General features: G+C 37.2%; 1 protein-coding gene across 4 annotated transcripts in view; it reads left to right on the top strand.

Annotated features, from left to right (window-relative positions):
- The first annotated feature begins 926 nt into the window (after positions 1-926).
- Positions 927-23999, top strand: part of DPY19L3 (dpy-19 like C-mannosyltransferase 3) — a 37557-nt gene continuing 14484 nt past the window's right edge. The window contains exons 1-15 of one of the 4 annotated variants that reach the window (XM_055726603.1): positions 928-1134; positions 2619-2761; positions 3143-3276; positions 10200-10290; positions 11144-11265; positions 11468-11613; positions 13277-13400; positions 14152-14286; positions 15982-16113; positions 17192-17293; positions 18103-18176; positions 18397-18555; positions 20060-20182; positions 20531-20642; positions 21208-21264. In XM_055726603.1, the coding sequence (XP_055582578.1) occupies positions 2659-2761; positions 3143-3276; positions 10200-10290; positions 11144-11265; positions 11468-11613; positions 13277-13400; positions 14152-14286; positions 15982-16113; positions 17192-17293; positions 18103-18176; positions 18397-18555; positions 20060-20182; positions 20531-20642; positions 21208-21264 (1614 nt within the window). In that variant the 5' untranslated portion in view covers positions 928-1134; positions 2619-2658. Of the gene's footprint in view, positions 1135-1512; positions 1782-2618; positions 2762-3142; positions 3277-4305; positions 4389-10199; positions 10308-11143; positions 11266-11467; positions 11614-13276; positions 13401-14151; positions 14287-15981; positions 16114-17191; positions 17294-18102; positions 18177-18396; positions 18556-20059; positions 20183-20530; positions 20643-21207; positions 21265-23999 lie in introns of those variants that run through there. The other 3 variants (XM_005444618.4, XM_055726604.1, XM_027813178.2) reach the window with 3 other exon arrangements.

Consider the following 23999-nt stretch of genomic DNA (forward strand, 5'->3'; position numbering starts at 1 on the left):
ACCTAACGTCTGATGATTGTAACGCTCCTGGGAATTAGGAGAATAGGGGGTAGAGCCCTGCCACACAGGTAGGATTTGAATCACTGTCCTGTATCTTTGGCACATATTTATGGACAGAATTATTGCAGAAAAGTTAACGCACCGTGCTACTGGGGTTCTTTGCAATCCCTTCTAGGCATGTTTGGAAAAGAGCTGTCAGTCAGAGCCACTCAGAAAGTGAAACGCTATTACATACTGACTTCACCCAATATTACCTAGGTTTAAAAAAAAAACAAAAACACAGAATTGGTAAAACTAAGATGGTTTTGCCCAAAAGCAAAAGTTGACATGTTGATAAAGGCTTTATGGGGAATTTTTTTTCTAAAATGACTATCTTGAAAGACACTACAAATAAAATTTACAGTAAAGAGTTAGTGTGTGGGTAGGTTGTCCCTGTGCAGTAGGAAACAGTCCAGTGCTGCAGTTTTCTGCTACACAGGTAAAGGTCTTCCCCTCACACCACCACCACCACCCCCCGGCACGTTGGTGCTGCAGTTGATCAATAACTAGTGGTGCTTATAATGGATTGAACACAAAACAGACCTGTGCCGTTTGGGATTCTAATTTTCAGAAATCACTTAACGTGTACCTGGAACTGCATCTACTTGGGGGGGTAGGGGTACACACACGACGACACCATCACTAACATATAAATCCTACGCCCCTGTTTTAAAAAAGCACCTTCCCCGCCCGCCCCAGCGCCGACATTTCAACCACGTTAGCCCCTCTGGGGGCAGCCAGGGCCGGCCTGCGGAGCGGGGCTGTAGCCGTCCCCTCCCCGCCAGCAGCGGCGGAGCCCGAGCTCGCCGCGGACGGTGCCGCCCCGCCGCCGCCGCTCAGCCCGCCCCCTGCCCGAGGCCCGCGGCTCCTCCCCGCCCGGGCCTCCCCGTGCGGCGGCGGCTGCCTGCCCACTGCCCACCGCCCCGGCTGCCGCAGCCCCTCCGCCGCGCCTGGCACGGCCGAACAAAAGGCGCCGCGCCCGCCCCCGCCCTTTCCCCTCCTGGCGGCCGGGCGCGGCCGGCTCCGCGCAGGCAGCGCCGGTACGAGAAGCCGCCGCCCCGCTGCAGCAACCCGCAGCCCTCGGAGCGCCGGCAGGTATCGGCCTCGCCTGGGGGGGGCGGAGGGGAAGGGGAGGAGGCGGGCGGGCCGCCGTCAAGCGGGCCGAGCCGGGCCGGGCCGCGCAGGCCGCAGCGAGGCGCGGCGGCGGAAAGGCGGCGCTGTGTGGAGCTGCCCGCGCCCCGTGGGGCCTGCCCCGGCCCGGGGAGCAGCGGCCCCAGGCCCGCTCCTCCTGTCTCCCTTTCTCGCCTTGCCCGGCCTCCGGGGCCGCTTTCCTCTCCGCTCCCGGCCGCCCTCTCGCCTGCCCGCCGCGCTGCCCTGCCGCCACCGGTGTTCGAGGCCCCTGTCGTGCCCCCTGGGCCGGCAGAGCAGAGCCTGCCCCCGCCGCCCCAGGCCTCGCCTCGCCTCGCCTCAGGCAGCTGCGGGGCCGGGCTGGGCCCGCTCCGCCCGGGCGCCCCGTCGAGGCTTTCCCCCGTGTGGCGGGCAGAGCCGTTCCCCTCGGCGCAGCGCTGAGGAGAGCCGGCTGAGGCGGCCGGTGCGGGGAAGGAGCGTGGCTGCGGTGACTGTCTTGCCTCTGTTAATTAGTTGTCGGGTTTTCTACACACCAGCTATTTAAAAACAGCTTGGATATATGCTCCCATAGTTCCCTCCGTGTGTTTTCCCAGGCGTGTGGGGAAAAGGTGAAGGTAATTCCCTGCAGAAGCTTTAAAACGACAAAGTTGTGCAATTGAGGTGCATTTCTTAGGTCATTACCGGTCGGTTATACTAGTGGTGACACAAATACCAGTGTTTCTGCTCTGGGGATGGTAGCAGATTGGGGCATTCAGGATGGGACATAATTAATTTCCAAGCATGGAATGGAAGGTTGAAGCGGGTTTGTTTGTGGACCCTCCTCCCGGAACAGAGAGAGCTCCTGGGAATTGACGGGGAATGACAAGCTGCTCTTCTTTCTGTCTTTTGTAGTGTTCTCAGGTTTCATGGTGCTTTACAAACCTAAAACATAAGGATTTTTTTGTTTTAATGCTGTCTCTCTAGGTTTTCATAACACAATTTCTCTGACATAATTTTTGCATCTCATGGTCCCCTTTTTCAGGATTTCCTGAAAGCCAAGATTCAGGCAACTGGCTTTCTATTTTAGGTGCCCAACTAAAATACCCTAAAAGGACTAATTTTTCGTTGAAGGGCTTACACTTTTTCAGAGTGGAGCCTGGTGGGCATTTTGAGTCAAGGGCCAAAAGCAAGGGCAGCTAAAGTAATTAATCATTCTGAAAACCTGTGCAAGAGTATGTAAAATTGTGAACTTTTAAGTCTTTACAAATCTAAAACAATATTTTTTCTATGCTTTCATTTGCACTCCAAGTTGTGCAGATTTAAAAATCTTGAATTTTTGTAAGACAACACTTCGGTTTAGTTCTGTAAGTCAAAGTGATAGCAGTAAAATACGGGGTATTTTTCACATATTTCATACAGTATTAAGTGAATGTTTGGGTCGGAAGATGCATTGCTTGTCTGTGTCCATTTAGGAGTCAAACTGAAGAATAATGAATTAAAGTGACAGACGTCATGACAACCATAAGACAGAGAAGGGTTGGAAAAGGCACAGAAGTGCCTGAAGATCAGCCTCCAGAGGAGAAGAATGTGAAGCCTGATGGGAAAATTGTGTCTGGTGGGTAACGAGGAGGATTGTAACATTATGGCTTTTTAGTAGTGTTCAGCTTTAGGTATCTATCCTAAGCACAGGTTAGAAGAATATCACCAAAATCATTGATCTAGATTTATATAGGATCATGGTGTTCTTAAACTATAACTACATGTTACCAATTAAGGCACACCTTAGTTCACTTTGCATGTAAATAAAATACTCTTGAGTTTGCTATATGAGAAGATTAAAAAAGACTTCTCCATAAAGACCCCTTAAAGCCAAGTATCCTGTTACCTACAGAATGTAAACTGTGCTAGCACGGGACATGTATAAATGAGTTTCCAAAATTCCTTTAAGATGAATTATGTGTTTCACAATTACAGAGTGAAATATTTTTCTTCTGAGATCATACAGGTGGAAAGCTGTGGAACATACTCTCAATAACTGTTGGTGGAATTCTTGCCATCTCTCTTGGACTTCTTACTTCTGTTTATGTTGCTACACTGCATGAAAATGACCTGTGGTTTTCCAATATTAAGGTAACAGTCATTTTCATAGTTTCATCAATGCTTTAATAGAGCATCAGTATAAGTGTTATTTGAAATTTCATTTATTTGTCTTGTAACTTGCTAAAAAACCTAGATTTCGTTTTTAAAAAAATTAATTTACAAAAAGCTCTGCTTCCCTTCACATCACTTTTTAAATACTTAAGTAACTGCCCCCAGTTTTTAAAACCATTGTTATGCAGCAGCTGAGTTGTAGCTATGGTTCTTCCAAACATTGATCGTTATCTAGAATAGAATTTCAACATTCTAACAATATGTTGCTCTATAATAATCTTTCTTTATCCAAAGCAATCCAAAACTGAACAAAAAACAGTTAAAATAAACAATATGCAAAATCCTGGCACACAGTTCTTCAATTGTATTTACACTGTGTTGTTGTCATACAGTTTAGGCACAGTATCTTACTCTTCAGTACTAGTTTTATGTAACGTTATCATAAATTTACAAACCTCAAAACATATTTCAGACATTCACCAATGTAAAACTAACCATTCCCAAGATCCAGGACTGACTAGTTTTTTCCTAGAATCATTGCATGGGAAAATAATGCAGCTATACACATATCTAAATTTAACCAGAGAAGAGAAACAGGTGAGTCATTTCCCTTTTAGATTCCCTTAATTTCACTCTGTTAGGTCTGTGTATTATGTTATGCAAAGTTACATGTATTTAATTGGAATACTTTCATTGCAATGTATCTTTCCTGTAATACGCACTTTTTCTGTCCCAGAAACATTTATGTTCCTGTAATAAAAATGGTTGGCACTTTCTGAAATAATTGTTGTTGTATTATATATACAATACTGTTTTGTACCCACCCCTCTTTGTATATATAGATAGATTGTATATATGTTGAGGGTAGACCTTAGGTTTGCCTTTTCCTTCCAAAAGCAAGTATTGAATAATTTTGCAGGTATTATATATTTTGAAATACAAACGGGCATGGACTTGTGGCAATGTATGAACATAACAGAGCATTTTTTTTCTGTTAAACTGATACAGAGGGACACAAAATTCACTGAGAGAACGTGGTCTGTAGTGGCAGTTAAATGGCCTCACAATGGATGAAATGCTCATTTTATTTGGTAATTATTGTTTTCATTTAAAGTGATATTTTTAATCTGGTTTCTGTGGTCTTTGTAGCTCTCATTTCATCCTATGGAGTTGATACAATAACTAGTAACACTGGAACATGAACAGTTCCAGCCAATTTGACGGAAAGGTTCTGTAAAGCGTTAAGTTCATCTACCAGCAGGCTAAAGGAACAGAGATGCAGATGTCTTCTGATCTCACGTTATACCTTCTTCAGTAAGGTGTGAAGTCCACCAGAGGATGCATGTGGCTACAGTGCTAATTTTAAACTGGTAGCAACAGGAAAAGCTTTAGTAAGATTTCACATATTAGAGATAAAATAACTGGATGTAACAGAGAGCCAGAAGTGATCAGGCTTCATACGTACCTCTGCTTTTTGGTGCTGTGTGTTCAGGGAGTGTAACCTGTTTTGGTTTTTCACATTTGCGCTCTCAACTTAAATTGTTTCTAGGGTTATCTTCCCAAATAGAAGGCTATAGCTCTAACTTGATTGATCAGACAAATCAAAGCAATTTGTAAGCATGTCCCAGGCAAGATTCAAAGTTGAAGAAAGATTTGTTCTCAAATTATTTATTACAGTTTGAAACCAAACAGATAGTATCCCCTGCAGTTTATTTGCAAATACAAAGAAAGTTTGGGATGAGTCAACTCTAATCAAAATTTCTGCAACTGTCAGCCAAGTCAGACTCTGACTGTGCTTTCACTTTGATTAACACAAAGCTTTCCAAGGTTTTACTGTTAACTTAAATACAGTCTAGACTTACTTTCTTGCCAGTATCCATATCAGAGCATTTTGTGGCCATAAATAACAAGAAGAGAAATCTGAACTGCGTATTTTGATACGCTTTCTCTTAACTAAGCAGAGAAGGAATACATGGATGAGATAAAGTTTAAATAAAACACTGTTTTGTGAGTAGTATGGGAAGAGAAGACCACATATTAAGAGCCTGTGAAAACTCCTGCAAAGCTGACGCAAGGCGGCTCATCATAACATCTGTAAGCCAGTATGTAGACCTCTCCGTGCTTGTATGAGTGGACATTGTAGTGTCCCTAGATGCGTGTACAGGTTTCCAGCACTTTGAATTGGTTAATGTTATAGCACATACTATACACTAATTAAAGGTGAGAATAAAATACACTGTGGAACAATTGGAGATCCTAAAAAATTATGTGGAAAATAAATTAAAAACTTGCTTTTTTCCTCTAACATTTTATAGTTTGGGCAAAGCATAATTTTCTGCATATATTAACTGAATTTTCTAAAAATTTTGAAAGACTAAGTTTTATTTTAATATGTATCCCAGCCCGAATTCTCAGAAGAGAGGACTATAGTCTAATCCTTGGCACATAATTACTGCATGCCTTGCTTAATGAAGCACAGGGGCTATTTTGTTTTATTCTGCTTCTTTTGAACATTACCTGTAGAATAAATGGGCACAATACTAGTATGCATCCAGTGTTTCATTAACCCCCATACCTATGAAACATAGTGCATCACCACTGCTCTGAAACAGAGAAAAGAAAATTAATTCTAAATCAGTTGTATTTCCATACATGTGAAATTAGTAACTTCAGTCACTCTGAATTAGCTTTAAACAGCGCAGATTTGGAGATTTTATGTTGCTGAACTCTGATACACAAATTCTATAATGATGTGTTATTCCCTAAACTTTACTTCTCTCTTCCAATAAAGTACAACTAGTCAGATGGTAGGAATTGGTACGCAAAAGGACATGTATGGCTGGTAAATTGATACAGTGCAATGTACTAGAAGACTTCTTTTGTCATCTTTTTCTTTTACATGAAGGTACTCCTCTCTTTGTACAGCAGTAGAAGGAGGTCTGCAGTGTTTATCTGATACTTTTGCACTTGAACTAGACAGCGCTGTTTACATACACCATTTAGGTACAAAAGGTGGAATTTTTGTTCTGAAGACCTCATTGATATATGAACATCATGATTGTGTAGCTACAAAGCTGTGCAGTTTGCCAATTGCATTCAGCCCTAAAAACTGAAAGTAAAATAGTTCGTTGTGCAGTCATGATTCTTAACTTCTAAGTAACTGAATTTGCAAGCATGTACACTTGTAGTGATTGTCTTTCTGTAACTTCAGTTGTAGTTGATGGAAAGCCAGTTCAGTTTTGGGCGTCTTCCAGCAATGGTTCTCCCAGCTAGAAAAACTGTTTTGTAGTTGTTACACTCTTTGTTCTATTTTGAATATGGCTTTCAACAATGCATTGATTTCCCCTGCTGCAGTATGTGTGAATCTTGTTATTTGCTAATAAATATGCCTACTGTTATAAATTTGCCATGGTCGTTGGAGGAAGATATAGAATTGTTATCCGAGAAACTGAAAATGCAGATTTTGAAGAGTGTTTTATGCTATGAAAGAAGTATGTGATTGGTATTCTTTTTTTTTTTTGTATTCCAAGAATTCCTGAAAGAATGATGACAAAGAGAATACAGAATACCATGTCACATAGTCAGAAGCTGTGTTTGTGTACACTTCCAGCAGGGATCACAGAAGGTTATGATCACTTACCTTGACGAAACAATTTTGAAGAAAAAAGTTTCAGTCTCTCCTCATATACATTAAAACAACAAAGACTTCAGTTTATGATGGTGAAAACCAAAACAGATTTCTTATCCAAAAATCCTTTCTCAGTTTTCTGAAAACTTTCTGGCACAACATATAAAATGTCTAGTCTATTTTTACTGATTTCTTCAATAGCGGTTTAGTGACTGCTCCTCAAGTTAGAGTTACCTTTTGGGAACAGGATCTACTATGAAAATGACATAATGGGGGGCGACAGAGGGAATGGTGTTACCTCTCCCGTCAGCTGGTATATTGCTTGTTCAGTGCACACTGAAGAAGTTTTGAACAGGGATGAGCCAAGGCCACATAGCAAATTGATACTGTAACACAAACAGTCAAACTTCAGAGCTTTTGTTTGTTCTTCATCCCTTCCAATTAAGCATTTAGACTACTATTATTGAATTTGCCTTTAATAAAATTGCTGCTCGCAAGTCAGGAATGAAAATACCAAATTTTGTATCTCTCAGCTGCAGGATAAGAAACCTGGGATTCCTTCACTGAAGTGCTTATATTGTCCCTTATTAAGTTTTGAATATAAAAAGAAAGATGAAAAAAAAGTGGGGAAATGGGTAGCCAGCTAATTAGAAGTCTGCAAAATGAATGAGTAAGTCATGAAGAGGAGGAGGGCAGTCCAGTACTATGGTAGTATTTTTCCAAAGAAGTACCTGTTGAGTTGTTATGGGTGCTTTTACTCTGGATCAAAAGGCTGATCTGAGTAGGAACCATGCCACTCTAGCAGATGGGTGTGAGGTTAACCAGCCAAGAGACCATGTACAAGGATTAGATAATTTTGCTGAGGGCATGATTCTCAACCAGGAACACTGACAGCAGCTGTGTATTCTTTCCACTTCTGTGGTTGAGACTATTCTTGGATTTTTCTGATCTTAAATTGAACAACTAAAAAATATTTTCCATTACACAAATAGTGTTTTAGGTTTGTCAGAAGAGTAATTAGAGCTTTACATACTTTCTTTATGGAAAATCTTAACTCGGGCTTTGGCTTCTTGCTAAGTATTGTGAATGACTTGGTTAAGGAGTTTGAGGAAACCTAAGCTCTAAAATTTTTGCACTGCCCTTGACAGGAAGTCCTTTGTATTTTGTTTTGAATACTTAATATTATTGGGATACAACTGCATAAATAGGAATGATGTGCAACTCTATATGTATTCTGGAGGATAGTATTCTTTTTTTTTCCCCCTTGGAACAGTGATAACTTCTTTGTTAAAGACTCACAAATTGAATATACAGAAAGATAAATGTGCTGTTACACTGCTTACCCATAAGTCTGTATGTTTTTATTGACATGGAACACTAGGAAAAGTATAAATTGCTGTAGAACTGGAAAAGTATTGTGAGTGAATAAAACAGATGTTACCTTAGCGTGAAACAGATGTAAAACTCACTAGTGTTTGTCTCATAAAGTATAGCATTTGGTTGAATACAGCTGGTGCCAGGATTACAAATTAATCATGTTTGAATGCATTTTTGCTAATTAGATCCCCCTCTGTGACTTCTCTCTCCCCCTTAATAAATTCCAAATGTTAACATTCCTTCTTTATTCTTTTTTCTTTTTTTACGAGCACTTAGAATCAGCCACTTTTTGGTATTAGAAAACTTTCCAGTAGTGATGAATTTGAAAATAGAGCTCGTTCAAAATCCAGCATTCTCATTTTGCCAAGTGTGTGGCTTTTAGTATTTAGTGCCAGTGTCAGTTTCTTCTGCTGATATTACAATGATTTGTATGTCATAGAGCAGCTGGAGAGTTTAATTGTAAACTTACATTGAATCAGATGCATTTTTATCTGTTGATTTTTCTCAGATCGGAACTAATGTTGGTTTAGTTTGTCAAGAGTTGACTTCAATAAAACACGTTTGAAATAAGATTTTATACTGGGCCAGAGGAGGGAGGAACATGATTTTTTTTTATCTAGCTTTATGTTATCTCTGAAATAGTATTGATTCTGTTCCAGCAAAAGAGATAGGACTATATAAGAAAGATGAAAAGTCTTGGGATTCTACACAAGGTTGCATTAACCAGAATGGCATTCATAAAAATCTCAGAAAACACTAGCATTCTGTTATTTCAGTAATGGTTTTTTGTGAAGAAAGCTGAATTGATAAGATTATTTTTAGAAACACCACTTAAATGTCTTAATGACTTGCATACATCACATACAGGAATCTTACTAGATTTTCAGGTCTGTATATAAACGTTTTCTAACTTACTGCTCATGAAATATGTTTGCTGGGATGTTTTTATATAAACAACTAAAAATATCACTAATAATAATAAAAAAATATATACAATGCCTATTCTTTCTCTTCAGATTGGTTGTTGGTTCAGTCTTACTTTGTTTAAATGTGGTTGCCCAAGGCTCTGATTGTGTTAAATTTCATTAGGTCTTCACAACTAATGAGTTAACAAAAGGAGGTGAATTGCAAAGCAGAGATCCTGTACTGAGAGCAGTTTTCTCTAGAACTTTCGTATCTTGCTAGACTCAACCTGCTGCAATATCAGCCAAGAAAAAGGCACCGTTTGAAGTGAACCTAGTTTAAATAATTTGAACACTTTTACATTTAAAACAGTAACTTTACCTACACCTAAAAACTAAGAATCACTTTTCCTTTAAACCCGTAATTTTTAGTATGAGAGTGATGAACAGCTGGCTTCCTGCAAGAACCAGCATTTAACAAGTGGGCAGCAGCAGAACCTGCCAGCTGAAGTACCAGAGTGGTATTATGATGCAGTCCCAAGTATAGCACAGTGAGTTAATTGAGCCTTAAGGTGGCAAAGCCATGGAACACTATGGGATATCTACATCTGGAAGAAAAGGTTAAGTGCATGGAGCAAGCGTATGCAGCGTTAAAGTCCAGCTGTTGGCCACTGCACTATCTAAATGCTGAATATTAAAAAAAAAAAAAAAAAGATCCAAAATGTTTCTGAACAGCCTATCAGAATCATAAAAGACATACGCGTTTTCCCAGTTAGCAGAGGCATTGACACTTCAGCCATTTACCTATCACCCTAATTTTTCCATGTATTTTATCTTTATTTGAACTAAGTTGCATTGGAATGCAAGGAGCCAAAGACTCAAGCCACTGTATAGGTTAATTTCCCTGGTGCCGCAAGAATTTGAGCTGAAGGCTGCTTCATGTGATTGTGAAAAGCAAATGGAAAGTGACTTTACTATTGAACTTTCACTTGCAGGAAGTCGAAAGAGAAATTTCATTCAGAACAGAATGTGGACTTTATTATTCCTACTACAAACAGATGATTCAGGCTGCTTCCATCCAGCAAGGTATTGTAAACTGTAAAGTAAGTTTTACTTCGTGTTGCCAGCTGACTTTTTAATAATTTTTCAAATGTAGTTGAGAACAAGGAATACCGTAACTGCGAAAGATAGTGTAACAATTGTACTGCAGACAGATTTACTCTCTTCATACACCAAGGAGCCACAAAGTCATGGACGTAATAAATTTCACAATGATACATTGGTTTCTGTGCCACACGCTCACATTCTGATGAAGGCAGTCGCTTTGAGGGACAACTTCGTATCTGTTAAGGTTTCAGCCTTGCTGGTTTATTCAGTTATTACTTTCATTTTTATTCTTCTCGTTTCATTTGAATTATGAGCTATTTGTGGGAAGTGGCAATTTTTTTGCTGTATGCCTGGACAGTAAGTGACACAATGAGCAGCTTCCAAGGAAGTCATATATGATGATGGGGTTTTCTGTGACAGTCTCATGTTTTCTAGATACTTAACTGTTGCTGCCTAGCAATTTTGCTCATAGTACACATTTGTCAGTATTAACATCACCTGTGTTCAATGTAGTGACGAGAATGATTCTCAAGATCCAGTATGTACCACAGATTCTGTGCTAGGAATGTAAGTGTAAAAATACGTGTTTTCTACATTACTAAATACATAGTACTTGATTTAGCACTCTCAGTCACATTTGAAGCAGGGAGACTGAAGACCTCAGAAGGTCATGTTGATTCAGAGGTAATGTGATCCTCTGAATCCTTGACTCAAAAGTTTGCAGTTTTTGATGAGAGATCCTAAAATACCTTTGAAAAAGTTATTCACTGTTCAAATGAAGATGGAGGGGGAAAATGACAATCTCCTATTTCAATTTCTCTTTATCATTAAGGTTTACATGGTTTAGTATATGACAATAAAACTGAATCTGTGAGGACAATTAACATACTTGAAAGAATGAATGTTTACCAGGAGGTGTTTCTCAGCATTCTGTATAGGATTCTTCCAATTCAGGTAGGCATTTATTTATGGCTTTAGATTGTAAGTGCATTATGAAGATTGCGCAGTGAATGATAGCTCCCCTTTTTAGTTATTTTCTAATTAGAAATATTCCTGATACCTTTTTAATTTGTAAAATTAGAACCTAATTCATAGTAAGTATAATCCCCCCGCCATGAGTGTTTTATGTCAACATCAGTATTCTTGTGTTTTACAGCAATACCTAGAGCCCGTTTATTTTTATATCTACACTTTGTTTGGACTTCAGGCAGTTTATGTCATTGCTCTGTATGTAACAAGCTGGCTTCTTAGTGGAACATGGCTTTCAGGGTTGTTGGCAGCTTGCTGGTACATTACAAACAGGTAAGTGAGATTAAACATTCGATGTTTCTAAAATTGTACCTCATTTCAAAGGTAAGGCATTACAGGGCGTGATTCAAATGCATGATTAATTGGACAAAAAAAATGAAATTATAAAGCCTCTCTCCAGATTAGCCAGAAAATGGAAAAAATGTTTTAAGTAGTATAAAACGAAGTGAGCTAACCGCAGGCTAGGATTTTAAAGTTTCAAGAAGTAGGAGTAGAAAATTGAAAAATTTGGCTTAAATTGGTCTCTGAAAGTAGCCTACGTATTTCAGAGGAGTCTGGATCTCCAGATGATGTACCCTGTCTTCTCCATCCTAGGATCCTTCGGTGTTAAAGACACCTACATACATATGTGCCCTTCAGGTCTCTCCTCACAGCCCTACATCCAGCCTCCAGGGATTCCTTCAACAAAGACCATCAGTCAGCTTTCTCTGTTTCCTTATTCCTGTAGACATCTCCTGCACTAAGACTCAGAGAAAAAAGATGGTAATTGAGCTGTTTTAGTGCTTTAGCACTTGAAGAATTCCCAATTTGGAGAGAAAAACTAAAGAACTGTCTTTATGCCAGCAGTAAGCTGCTGGCATGAAGTTAATATTGGTGACTGGGCTGTTATCTGTAAATTAATTAAGAAAAAAAGATTGCAGTGTCAGTTCTATGAAAACTGTTTGGTATGTGAATTAGCAGCTGTAAAGGAGTTTTATCTGCAAGCATGTCTGTTACAGAATGATTATAGGTGTATATAGTGGGAAACTGTTTCTTTCTCCAAAGATGAAAGTAATTAAATAATACATGCAGTGTGCAGTAGTTCACTTGTGTATTTCATGAGGTCATCTTTTCCATTTACAGAATATTTAGAGCATAGTTGTTTTCTCCATCTTTCTAATAGTCCATGAACAATGGAAGCTTGTTATCCCTTATGCAAATAAAATAAGTACATGGAACTGATTTAGATAAAGACTTTCTGTCCAGATGACGTACATCTGAGGCTACTGAGTAACTCCATTTTAGACATTTTTTTTCATCAAGCTAAGCACATCTTGTGCTTACTTTCCTTTTTAACAAATGCTTCCTCTATGCAAAAAAAAAGGGGGAAATGTTTTTTTGGTTTTAACATTTAATTCAGTTTTTGTAAATGACTAACCTTTGGGGAACTTAACTTCCACCACATACTTACTATGTTCGAACATTCAAAAAAATGACCGGAGATTCCTAACCAGTTTAGCAGTGTTTAAATCCAATGCACTGAGATCACAGTGAAGGAACTGATACCTGTTTATTCCTACACATGCTTTCCACAAACCAAAAAGTGAAGTAAAATTACCTGTGGTGTGAAAACTCCACATGCTGGATTTTGGGTTTGTTTTTGTTTTAGCATTTGTTCATTTTTCAATTACCCAAGCTGTGCTTCATAAGACTTAATCCACAGTATAATTTTTTTAACAGTAAGTGAAGCTCAAATACAACATTTGTGGTACAGAAACAATGGGTGACTTCCAGAACGATTTTTTTCAGAGCCAGGCATGTTGAAGGGAGTGTAGAGCCTCTGTTTTTATCAAGAAGTAGTTAAAATACCACAAAGACGCCTGTATGCAACCTCTCTGTTACCAGGTTGGTGTTTTAATTGTTTTAAATTTATGAAAGTCTTGTTTGTTTTGTACAGAGTAGATACTACAAGAGTGGAATTCACCATTCCTTTAAGAGAGAACTGGGCACTACCATTCTTTGCTGTCCAAATAGCAGCCATCACATACCTGTTCAGAACTCATCTACAGCCTGTTCAAGAAGTGAGTATTTCTAACAAGCATGACAACAGTATCAGAAAACTATCTCTAAAACTTAGGTCAAAATACTTACCAAGTGTTATAGCAGTCGATACACACACACACACGTGTCATGCTGTTGAAAACATTAATCAGATGAGCCTTCTATTAATGTAGATGCGGTAGAAGTACAAAGGAATACATATGCTCAGTGATGAAAAAAGGCAAGCTCTGAAGTACAAGACAACACTGTATTTAAGAAAACATGAGAGTAACACAAAATGGGCAGGAAGAGAAAAGCTTGTAAAGCATAAGGATTAAAGATTGTCTTTTTAATTCATTTGGTTTACAAATCTAAGAGGTTGTCCTGATCTGCAAGAATAAAAGCAAATCGGTGATACGGTTTCTTTGACAAACAGTTCTTGAGTTATTACTCCTCATTTGATCAAGCAACTGCTATTTATTGCATAGTAAAACATGTATTGCATGTTAATCTATGGTCTGAAACTATTTGAGATCTCACTATTTTCTTGGAAGGGGTATTACAGTGGTAAAGTACAGGCATAAATACAAGAGCCTGTAACTCCAAAAAACTTTAATTATCCTCCAAGCAGTTACTGCAGTTAGAAAACCTACGTTAATGTTTTAGAAATGGATTTAAAATAAAACCAAATTAAGGTGGATTTTGGTTGGTTTTCTTGAGGGGGGTTGGTTGTTTTGTGTTTTTAATGAAGGAAACTATGAAGTTAAATAAAACTTTGTTCTCTCCTTCCAGAGATTGACGCTTATGGCTGTATTCATAGCAACATTTCTCTTTAGCCTGACTTGGCAATTTAATCAGTTTATGATGCTGATACAAGCATTAGCTTTATTCATACTGGACTGCTTTGACATGCTTCCCACAGCAAAGGTAAGGTTATGTTTGACCAAATATTTTTCTTTTCTATCATAAAGCTGACAGTTCTGGACATATTTTACTAACCAGTGGCCTGAATGCCCAAAGTGATGCAGATTGTACACCGTGCTGCTTTGTGCTTTTAAGTAATCACAGTGTATATACTGCAAGTGTAAGAATGAATAATCAAAACAACACCATTTCCAATTTGCTTTTCAGCTGATTTTATTTCACTTTATGTAATTCACTTCTATTGTTTAATTTTTGTTTAAACACAGCCATGTTTTGACACTATTAAGGAATTGCTTTTAAACACCATCATAACGGTTGATCTAATACCACAGCTTAAGCATGACCTCTGGAAGTGGCCAGGGGAAAAAAAATTGCCTAAGAAGACTTTGCCTAAGCTGAAGTCATAACAATGTATGAATCTTGCCTCAAGTATTGTGCATCCTTGTTTGAAAGTTTGGTGTAGCACTGTACCACAAAGAGAAGGAAGAAGATAGACCAGATTGCTCAAGAGAAGTGGTTATCTTTCATACACTCAAATCCACTGCAAAATAACAGCATTGTCACTGCTTTGTTGCTGAACTGAATGAGCCAAAAAGTAAAACAAGTGTTACTAAGAAGATATGGGATCATTTACAGTCAATCTTAGGAAATAGAAGTATGCTGTAGAAGATGGAAACATTATCTTTGAATTTAATGTCACTGTGAAATTCTACTGAGATGATTTTAGCTCTTGTAAAAGCTCATGCTACTTGAAAAAAGTTCTAACTTTAAGGAAGGGTGCAGTAGGGTGAAGAGTTAATTCTCTTCATTAAAGTAATTTAATGTTAAATTTGAAGCAGACTTGAATATTAGTTATTGTATTAATTTAACTGAAAATTATTATGGTGGCTGCATATGAAGATAAATGTAATTTATTTAACCGTTTCTAAACTCTTCATTACATCTGCAAATGTAAGCTGAGGTTAGCAATTAGTGTGACTAATCTCAGCTACCTTAAAAGTTGGCAAATACCAGCTTCATCCTGAATTATACTAAAATGGACTTACTGCACCACTCTTATTCCATATTAGTTTTCAAAAAAGTGCTACTTAAAACAATAGAAGTTTGTTGGGCCATTTGATACCGACACCACTGCTGTAATACAAGACTGAACTCAGGATCTTTGTGTCAGGTAAAATTTATATTTTGGTACCGCTGTATCAGAAAATCAGCCAGTTTTTGCTGTTTGCATTCAGCTGAATGTTCATAATAGTTTAGCATAGCTCAAAAAGGACTATACTAAACTATTAGAAAAAAGTTATAGAAATCAGCTGATGTTTGATTGCTGAACGGCACGGAGCCATTACTCTTTAGTCATAAAGACATTAGAGAGGATACAGAAATACTTCTTTGACTAAAGAAAATACAAAACAACTTCCAAATATTAAGTAATTAATGTTTTCCTCACTCTGCAATTGTTTAACGTACCTACTTTATTATAGCACCAGGCTTCCCTAGGTATTAAATATTAACACAACTAGGTCAGGACATAAAGGTAGAAAGGATATAGTAATGGCTCTAAGTGTAATGATTTAGTGCAAGATGATTATTTTTTTTTGTAGAAATAATTGATGTTGAAATAATTTATAAAACATATGCAAAGAAAAGCAGCTATGACTATAAAGTTTTGTAGGCATAAAAATCTCATTATTGTTGCAGGTTACATGGCTCTATATCATTCAGATTTCTGGATTACTGCTAGTCTGTGTCCTACAGTTCTTTAATTCCATGATTCTTGGATCATTGCTTATAAGTTTTAATGCTTCTGTCTTGATAGCAAGAACAATCCAGGTAGGTAATAAAAATATTTTTGTACTACTAAATAGAGAGTGTGATTTATATAGGTAAATGAGTAATTTATATGCATTATAATCTTAAATTACTAATACTAATTAGAGAAATTACTATAGCGTAAAGCAACAAAAACATTGCATGATCAAATAATGAATTCAATTACACTAACTACAGCATCGCCAAGCATATCAGACACCATAATTCTGTGATTACTATTAACATTTAGATTGTGCAAGTTGCAGTTTGCATCCCGCAAAAAAATTGCATAAATGGACTTTATACCTGTTTTAGCAGGACTTGTCTTGGATTTATGGATCTGCCTCCACCAAAATATTCTGTGAGAATTAGGTACATTCAGTTTACTGATATCTATTATTTCTTTCAAAGATTAGGATTTTTTTCCTGTATTTACAGTTACCTTTTTTCTGATACTGGCATTGACAACAGCCTCTAACCAGAATGTATGAACTTACAGGGCCATTCCTGCTGTCTGTCACTCGTGACTTTTAAAATCAGGACTGTGGTTTTTATAGATAGATAATGTCTGGACTTAATCGAAATTGCCTGTGAGCAGCCAAAGAACCGTTCGTGTATTTGCAGCTTTGAACTGGAAAATTGCTCCAAAATTCTATCAGCTGACAGTTAAAGCCAAAAGACAGCTTTGCCGTGTTTAGGTGGAAGGTCTAATGAATATTTATTTCAAAAGGCACACGATACTACTGAAATCAGGGGAATCTTGGAACACAGCCACAGTTTCACTGGATGCCAGCAGTTCTATAAATGTAATAAAAATGAATAAAAAAAATTCCTCTGAAGGAAGGCGATTTGGCTAGTTACAAAACTCTGCCAGATCACTACCCTGGGGAGTTCTTATGGTATTGTCCCTTCAGTTTTGTTGGAGAAATGTATCTTTATTCTGGATACTTGGTTACATATATGTTTTTGCTTACATAAACCTAATAGAAATTTGATCCTTATCAGGCCTAGAAGGTAAGCTATTTCAAAATATCTGTGTTGCTTTTGTTCCTAATACGTACAAAAAAGTACTTCAATACTAGTATTTTCTTCTTTCTAGAAAAACCTAAAAAAGGGCGGCTTGCTTAACAGGCTTGGGAAACTTATCATCCACGTACTATTTGTCTTGTGCCTGACTCTCATAATAAATAAATTCATCAAGGTAAGCAAATAATTTTTAATATCTAAAGTTACAAAATGTATTATGCTAAAAGCTATTTGTTACAATCTACAGTAATACTAAATGAAAATTGCAATGAGATTTCACTGCATTTCAGAGACTGCATTTTAGAAATTACTGGTTTGCTAATCTTTTTGTTATATAGATTTTTAGAACATATTCTTAAAACTTCATAAGTTAATAGCAAATAATCAAGTACATATTTGTAATTTGATGCTCACCTGTAATTTTGTAACAACTGTAGATTTGTACTGCATTCTGATACTGCTGAGCATTTGCAAAGATTTTAATTGAATTTACATTTCAATGAATGCCATTAAAAATGAATACTTGTTATAAAAATGTTGTAGACCATACCATACTTCTAGTGGCTTCTTGTGCACAGAGATACCTGCAAGCATTAGTGACAGTAACATTTTTTCTGCTTTTGAGTTTTGGTCTTTTCAAGAGATCTGTATCAGCAGATAAAAATTTAGTACACATGGAAATCAAAGTATCGCAGTAAGATATGATAAGTCGTTGAAAGAAGCAGTACAGCTAAAACCAACTTGTCCTGGGTAATCTTTATCCGTAAATAAGAAACTAACCCTAATAGATATTCTAAAAAGTAGGTAACTGCGCCTTTGGACCGCAGGACCATAATTAGAAACTCAATGCTTACCTTATTGCAAAGCACCCTATCTCAGTAAGCCTGTGTTGCTTCACAGTTTCATTTAAATTGATGAAAAAACTGTTTACTGGGTGAAGGTTAATTTATAATATGATTTCCTTTCCTTTTTCCCCCTTTGTAGAAAATTCTTAACCTTGAGTCAGATGAACATATATTCAAATTCCTGAAGGCAAAATTTGGATTTGGGGCAACAAGGTATGATTTTGCTGCAATTTTGCTGTTCTGTATGACTTCATTAAGTGAAGCCTGCAGGTTATTCTCATTTAGAATCTTGGTGATATATTGATGGATATTTTCCTTTATAATAATCTACACAACTGTAGCTTTATAATTTCTTGGGAAAAGAGAGACTTTGGTCCTTTTTGACATCAAGTTATGAAATACATGATGACAGGGTTTATTCTTTTTTCTTCAGAGATTTTGATGCTAACCTGTATCTTTGCGAAGAAGCTTTTGGTTTACTACCATTAAATACTTTTTCAAGACTCTCGGATACGTTACTTTTTTACATCTACATATTTGTTCTCTTCCTTATGACAGTTGCAGCTATAATTGTTGCCTTTCGGAACCTCAGGTAAAATATGTTTTTTAAATGATTGACTTTTTAATCAATTTTTTTCAACAGGCTAAGGAGCTGGCAGTTTAATCAGCAGCATTCAGTATTACTTTGCACAGATACTGAGGAAACAGTAGAACATGTAATAGATCAGACAAAATAATTAACTTCCTATTAAAGCTAAAAATGTGAAGGATGTAACGAGACCTAAAGAAACATTCTTCTGTAGCTTCCTTCAAGCTCTTCTGTGTGTTGAAGTTTTGCAGTATGTGTGGGGTTGGTTGGATTTTCTGGGGTGGGAGCAGGGGGAAGCAGGGGAAGGGTGTCTATATAGAAGACAACATTAGTTTCTTAGTTCATCCCATTTTCCTTGTGCAAAGGACTCCCAATCAAAGATTCCCCTGGTGGTATCCTCAAACTGCCCAAAAATGAGCTTGGAATAGTCTGTGCTCTGTGATCTGTGTGAAGAAGCAGGAGTGGTGGAGGAGTAGACTGCAACTGTGCATCACTGCTGCCAGTTCTCATAGCTAATCTGTAGGGTTTGGAGGTGTTTGCAGAACACTAGAAGAAAATCAATGAACTGAAAATAGCACTGAACCGCTATTAAAAAAAAAAAAAAAGTAAATGGTCCATTATAGACCTCTCACTTCTACATTTACAACCTGGGCAAAAGTTAGGAGTGATATAAAACTTGTTTAAGCAAAAATTCAAGGAGTGTTACGTAGCTAATGCCACTCATTGTAGATTTTATGGAAAACGGGATAAAAGGGGGATTGGGGTGGGTAGGGAGAGGATGAAAGACATTCTGAAACAGTGTTATGATAACTGTGAAGTCATAGTAATCCGAAAAACATTTTGGTACTATTCAACCAGCCTCTTCAAAAATTCTGCATTAATCAATTTCAATAACAAACAAAAGGCTCTGCAGCTCTTACTTTTTCTAATCCTAAATGTAATCCCAAACATTACTCTAATCTTGCACAGTGCACAGTTATCTCAATTATCCCCCACCTGAAAAAACGGGAGAAAACCCCACACATTTAAGCAGCTTCTTTATTTTGATCAGCCTTTCATGTACATTCACAGGACCAGCCACATCAAGCAATGACCAGTCCTTTCAACATTTCTTCTGTAGAGTCGCTTCTAATCTATGGCTTTAGTAGCATCCAGATATACCAGCAACCCCCCCAAAAACAGTTAAGTTCTTCTCTGATGAAAAGTACTGTGAACCCTGTGGGAACAGCTGTTTCAAGCAATAAACCAATGCCTTTCTGCTAAACCAGCTTGTTTAAACCCATTGCATTTCCAGAAAACTAAACAAGAAAATAAATACCTGTTGCTGCATCAAGTTGGTGCTGTCAGGCCTCATTGTATCCCAGATACAATAGAAGGTTGTGGACTAATAGCAGTAGTCTTGCCCTTTAGCATCAGAAGGATTAAATCCTTTTTAAAATACAGATAACTATATGAAATATGTTACAGAATTTAATGTAACACTTTTTTCCCCGTTCTGTTTAATTAGTGGTTCAAATCGAGTCCAGTTCATGGAAAAAATGGAAGAATGCACAATAATACTGAAGCCTGATGCTGCTTACAACTTAATTCACACAGTTCTTTTTGGATGTCTGGCATTAAGCACAATGAGGTAGATGTTTTTAAATTCTACTAAAGGCTTTTTTAGATGGTTGAGTATATTTTTATAAAAGTGACCACAAGCTGATAGGATCGTGAACCTTCCTTCTCTCCCTGGTGTGTTTCTGCTTGTACACTGGGACATTTCCCAAAGTTCTGCCAAAAAAGAACATGTAGAATTTTGGGAGCAGAGATGTTCTCAAGAGCACATAGCAAAGTGCAAAGTCAGCCTTTTACTCTGTTATCTCAGACTCCTGAAAGTCCAAAACTGTGTTAAGAATTTCCATAACATAACTGCCGTCATCAATGCGGCTTAGCAGAGCTCCAGATGATCAGCAAAAATTTGTCTGTATTCTTGCAGAATGAAGTATCTCTGGATATCTCACATGTGTGTATTTGCATCTTTTGGCCTGTGCAGTACGGAAGTATGGAAACTTATCCTGAAGTGTATTCATCTCTACACATCGCAAAGGGTTAGCGCTATACTTAACAGCATTTCATGTAATTTGGTTTTGCTCCATATCTAAACCAAATCAAGACTCAGAATTATAAGACATCTGAAATTAATATTGTTTGTAGTCCTCTTAAACTGGATATCTCTGAAGTATATTTATATAAATTTGGTAAAAATGTATTTTCTAGTGGGTTATGTGTTAAACAATTCCATTTGAATACACTAGATGGCAATATAGATGTGGCTATGAAAAATAACCACAATTTTACTAAAAAAAGTCTTACCATATTAAGAAATGACCAATGGTCTGAGAAGACCTTTACAGTCTATATACTGAATGATGCAGTGTTTTCCACTTTGTAGAAGATAGATTTAAGTATACAGATATAAATCCATCACTTGTGGTGGGTCTGTTCTTGTGGATGGGTTTTCTTGACTTGAAAACATAATCAGAATATGGTCTTAAAATTCAAACTGTAAATTCCACTGCATGATAAATATGTCAGATATCAATACATTAACATTAACTCTATCCAAATAAATGTATCATCAGAATAACAAATATTTTTTTTATTATTTTTTAGACACATGTGATCAAGTATTCTATACCAATAATTACATTACTATTCATTTCATATAAGGTAAGAGGTTTTTTCCTCAACATTTTTGCATTTTTTTTAGTTGCATGGAATTTTCCTTTTCTCATAAAGGGATGTTGTTTTATAAATAATTGCATACCAGATTTGTAGCTGAATTTTAAAAAGTGAGATAGACTACCTGAAGTGCAAGTACCTTTATGCGTATGAAACTGTATGTAAAAGATCAGTTGGGCTCATTTATTCCAAAGTAGTTGTTCATAGAGACAAATGTTTGTCTGACCGTATATGTAAGTTATCAGGTGTTATTTAAATATATACTTTTATGGCAATGTAAGTTGCCTGTTTTGGTTTTAACTAAGTTGCAGATAAGATGCAGATTGTGAAATTGTGTAGTGATTCATTGTAGGAGCAGAAATAATCACAACATTCTGTACTGCTGTGCCTCATCTCGTATGTTTTAAAGTAAAGAAACGTTTACACTAGTTAAGTACTTAGATTATCTTCAGTCTGTCCCAGAAACAAACTATTATTGTGGTCAAACATTTAAATGGAAATACATAAAACATTTAAAATAATAACATTACAAGATTATTAGTCTGTTAGTCTGTCATAGCAGTGAGACTTAGAACATTAATTTAACAGGCATACCATTCTTTTAATCTGTATTTACAAAGACAAAAAATTCAGATGCTGCTTTGATGGAGAAGTTATGTCTGCAATACCTAGGATGAGATGAGAATATTTCTGTTAAACAATTACCTTCAGAGAAACTCAAGGTGAATTTCATTATTAAACAGGCAGTAGTAAAGCACAACAGTTAAGCTGCTAATAGAGTTCACTCTGAAAATCTGTTCCCCCCTTTAAAACAGTGAAACGAAAAGTCAGAAAAGACTGTAACTGTTTATTTCGTAAAGTTACACTGATGTATTCCACTTAAATTTTCTTATTGTTCTGCTAGAAGACTTTTTAGGATTCCTTCCCCTACCCCCGTTGGTATGCTCATTAGGAATGTCATTTACCATTTTCATCATCTCTGAAAAATGATAGAAACAATGCCATTTCTTTTGACATTTCTGATGTCAAGAGCATGACGTTCTGATAGTCTAATGTGACAAGTCAAGTCGGAATAATTTTCCTCCCACTTTTCATAAGCAGATACGAAGTTCCTAAATCCTGTCAGATTAAATGCTGAAGTCCACAGAAATCACTGATTTTCATAGGCTTTAGGTCAGTCATTACTTGTACTCAGACTGCCTGAAAAGAATAGTTTGTTTCTTCTAAATACAGGAAGTATTTTTTATTGACATTAAAAATATCATTTTTCAAAGTGCTTAGTGGGAATAAAGAAATACATTACTTCTCTATTCTTGCAGTTCATCTACGAGAGGAATGGGTATCTGTGTGTGTGTCTTTTCCTGCAAAGCTGTAGGAGTTCATGAGCCTTCAGGAAAGAAGCCCACCTGACAGACAGATAAAACTTTTTACCAGATTCACTGGCAATGGTCAGAATAAAAATTCTTACAGAGATCCAGAAAGCATCGATTGCTTCTGTGAGAATGTGTTTACATATTCTCTCTCTAAAACCTTTAGAAACAAACCAACAGTGCAGATAGATTTCTCCTTTCCAGATAAAAATTTATCTGTTCATGCACTGTGACTGCTCAGATTGCGTGAGGAGCAGTTTGCATATTCACCACCAAGTTAACTGTCATCACGGCTAGTTTTCTTGAACTAGTAGTGGGGCAATTTTGTATTTCGTTAACTGTTATGGTTACATTTGTCAGAAGCACTATTCATTAGTGCCATTCCTCAAAATAGGAGTTTTATGGGATTATTAACCTAATCCTGAATGAGCTAATGAAAGCCTCTTTTGAGGCATGTGGTTACTACAGTCCAAAATGCACCACTTGAACAATAATTTATTGAGATAGAGATGCAGCTCCAATGCTAGCTATTTCAGATTTCAGGTAAGGTATGTTTTGAGACCTATTAAGACATCTATATTTCTATTTACACAGGTTTTCTTCATCAGTATAGTGCAAAGATCTTTCAGATAAAATAAAGTGCACAAGTATTTCCATGCATACTTCAGCTGTACTGCAGATAACACATATATAATGCGGTACAAAATATTATTTGTTTCACTTTATAAGTAATTTCAACTATATCTGTGTCCATTGCATTTAACTTCTAAACAGAATAATACCCATCAGTTTGTGTTTGCATGGCAGTCATTCCTAAAGAAATTGTTGGTACTTAAAATTAGTTCCTGAGCTTCATCAAGTCTATAGATAATAGTTTTACCAGATGTGTTGGTTTTTCTTTGCTGGTATCCATTCATACAATTTCTCAAACTGCATTTTTATCTTCGTCATGGCCGAGTCCTTTTGCTACAAACATACATTTATTGCAGCACATAGTGCGACATATGCTATACTGAAGAGCTCCCTGTATGTACTGTGTGTATTTATGCTTTAAACCTAAAGTTAGTAAGCTTGGCCGGCTGTAGAAGAAATGACAAAAGAAAAGGTCATGTTTATTTCTATTTGTAACGCCTAATCCTGTTTCTCTAAGGAGATTCTTAATTTTCATCTTAGGCCAACAGTAACTATAAATAACTTAGTAGTACTTGCTTTTCACTTACGCTCAGAGGCCAGAGAATTAATGCTGACGCTTTTTGAGTTCAGAATAAGTGTCCTTGTATTTGAGAAGTACTGAACTCTCATAATCATCAGCGGACTGTTCAGCACATCCACGTTTGTGGCCAGCACTGTTGT

Source organism: Falco cherrug, chromosome 14, assembly GCF_023634085.1.
Source record: "Falco cherrug isolate bFalChe1 chromosome 14, bFalChe1.pri, whole genome shotgun sequence".
NCBI classification, from domain to species: Eukaryota; Metazoa; Chordata; class Aves; order Falconiformes; family Falconidae; genus Falco; species Falco cherrug.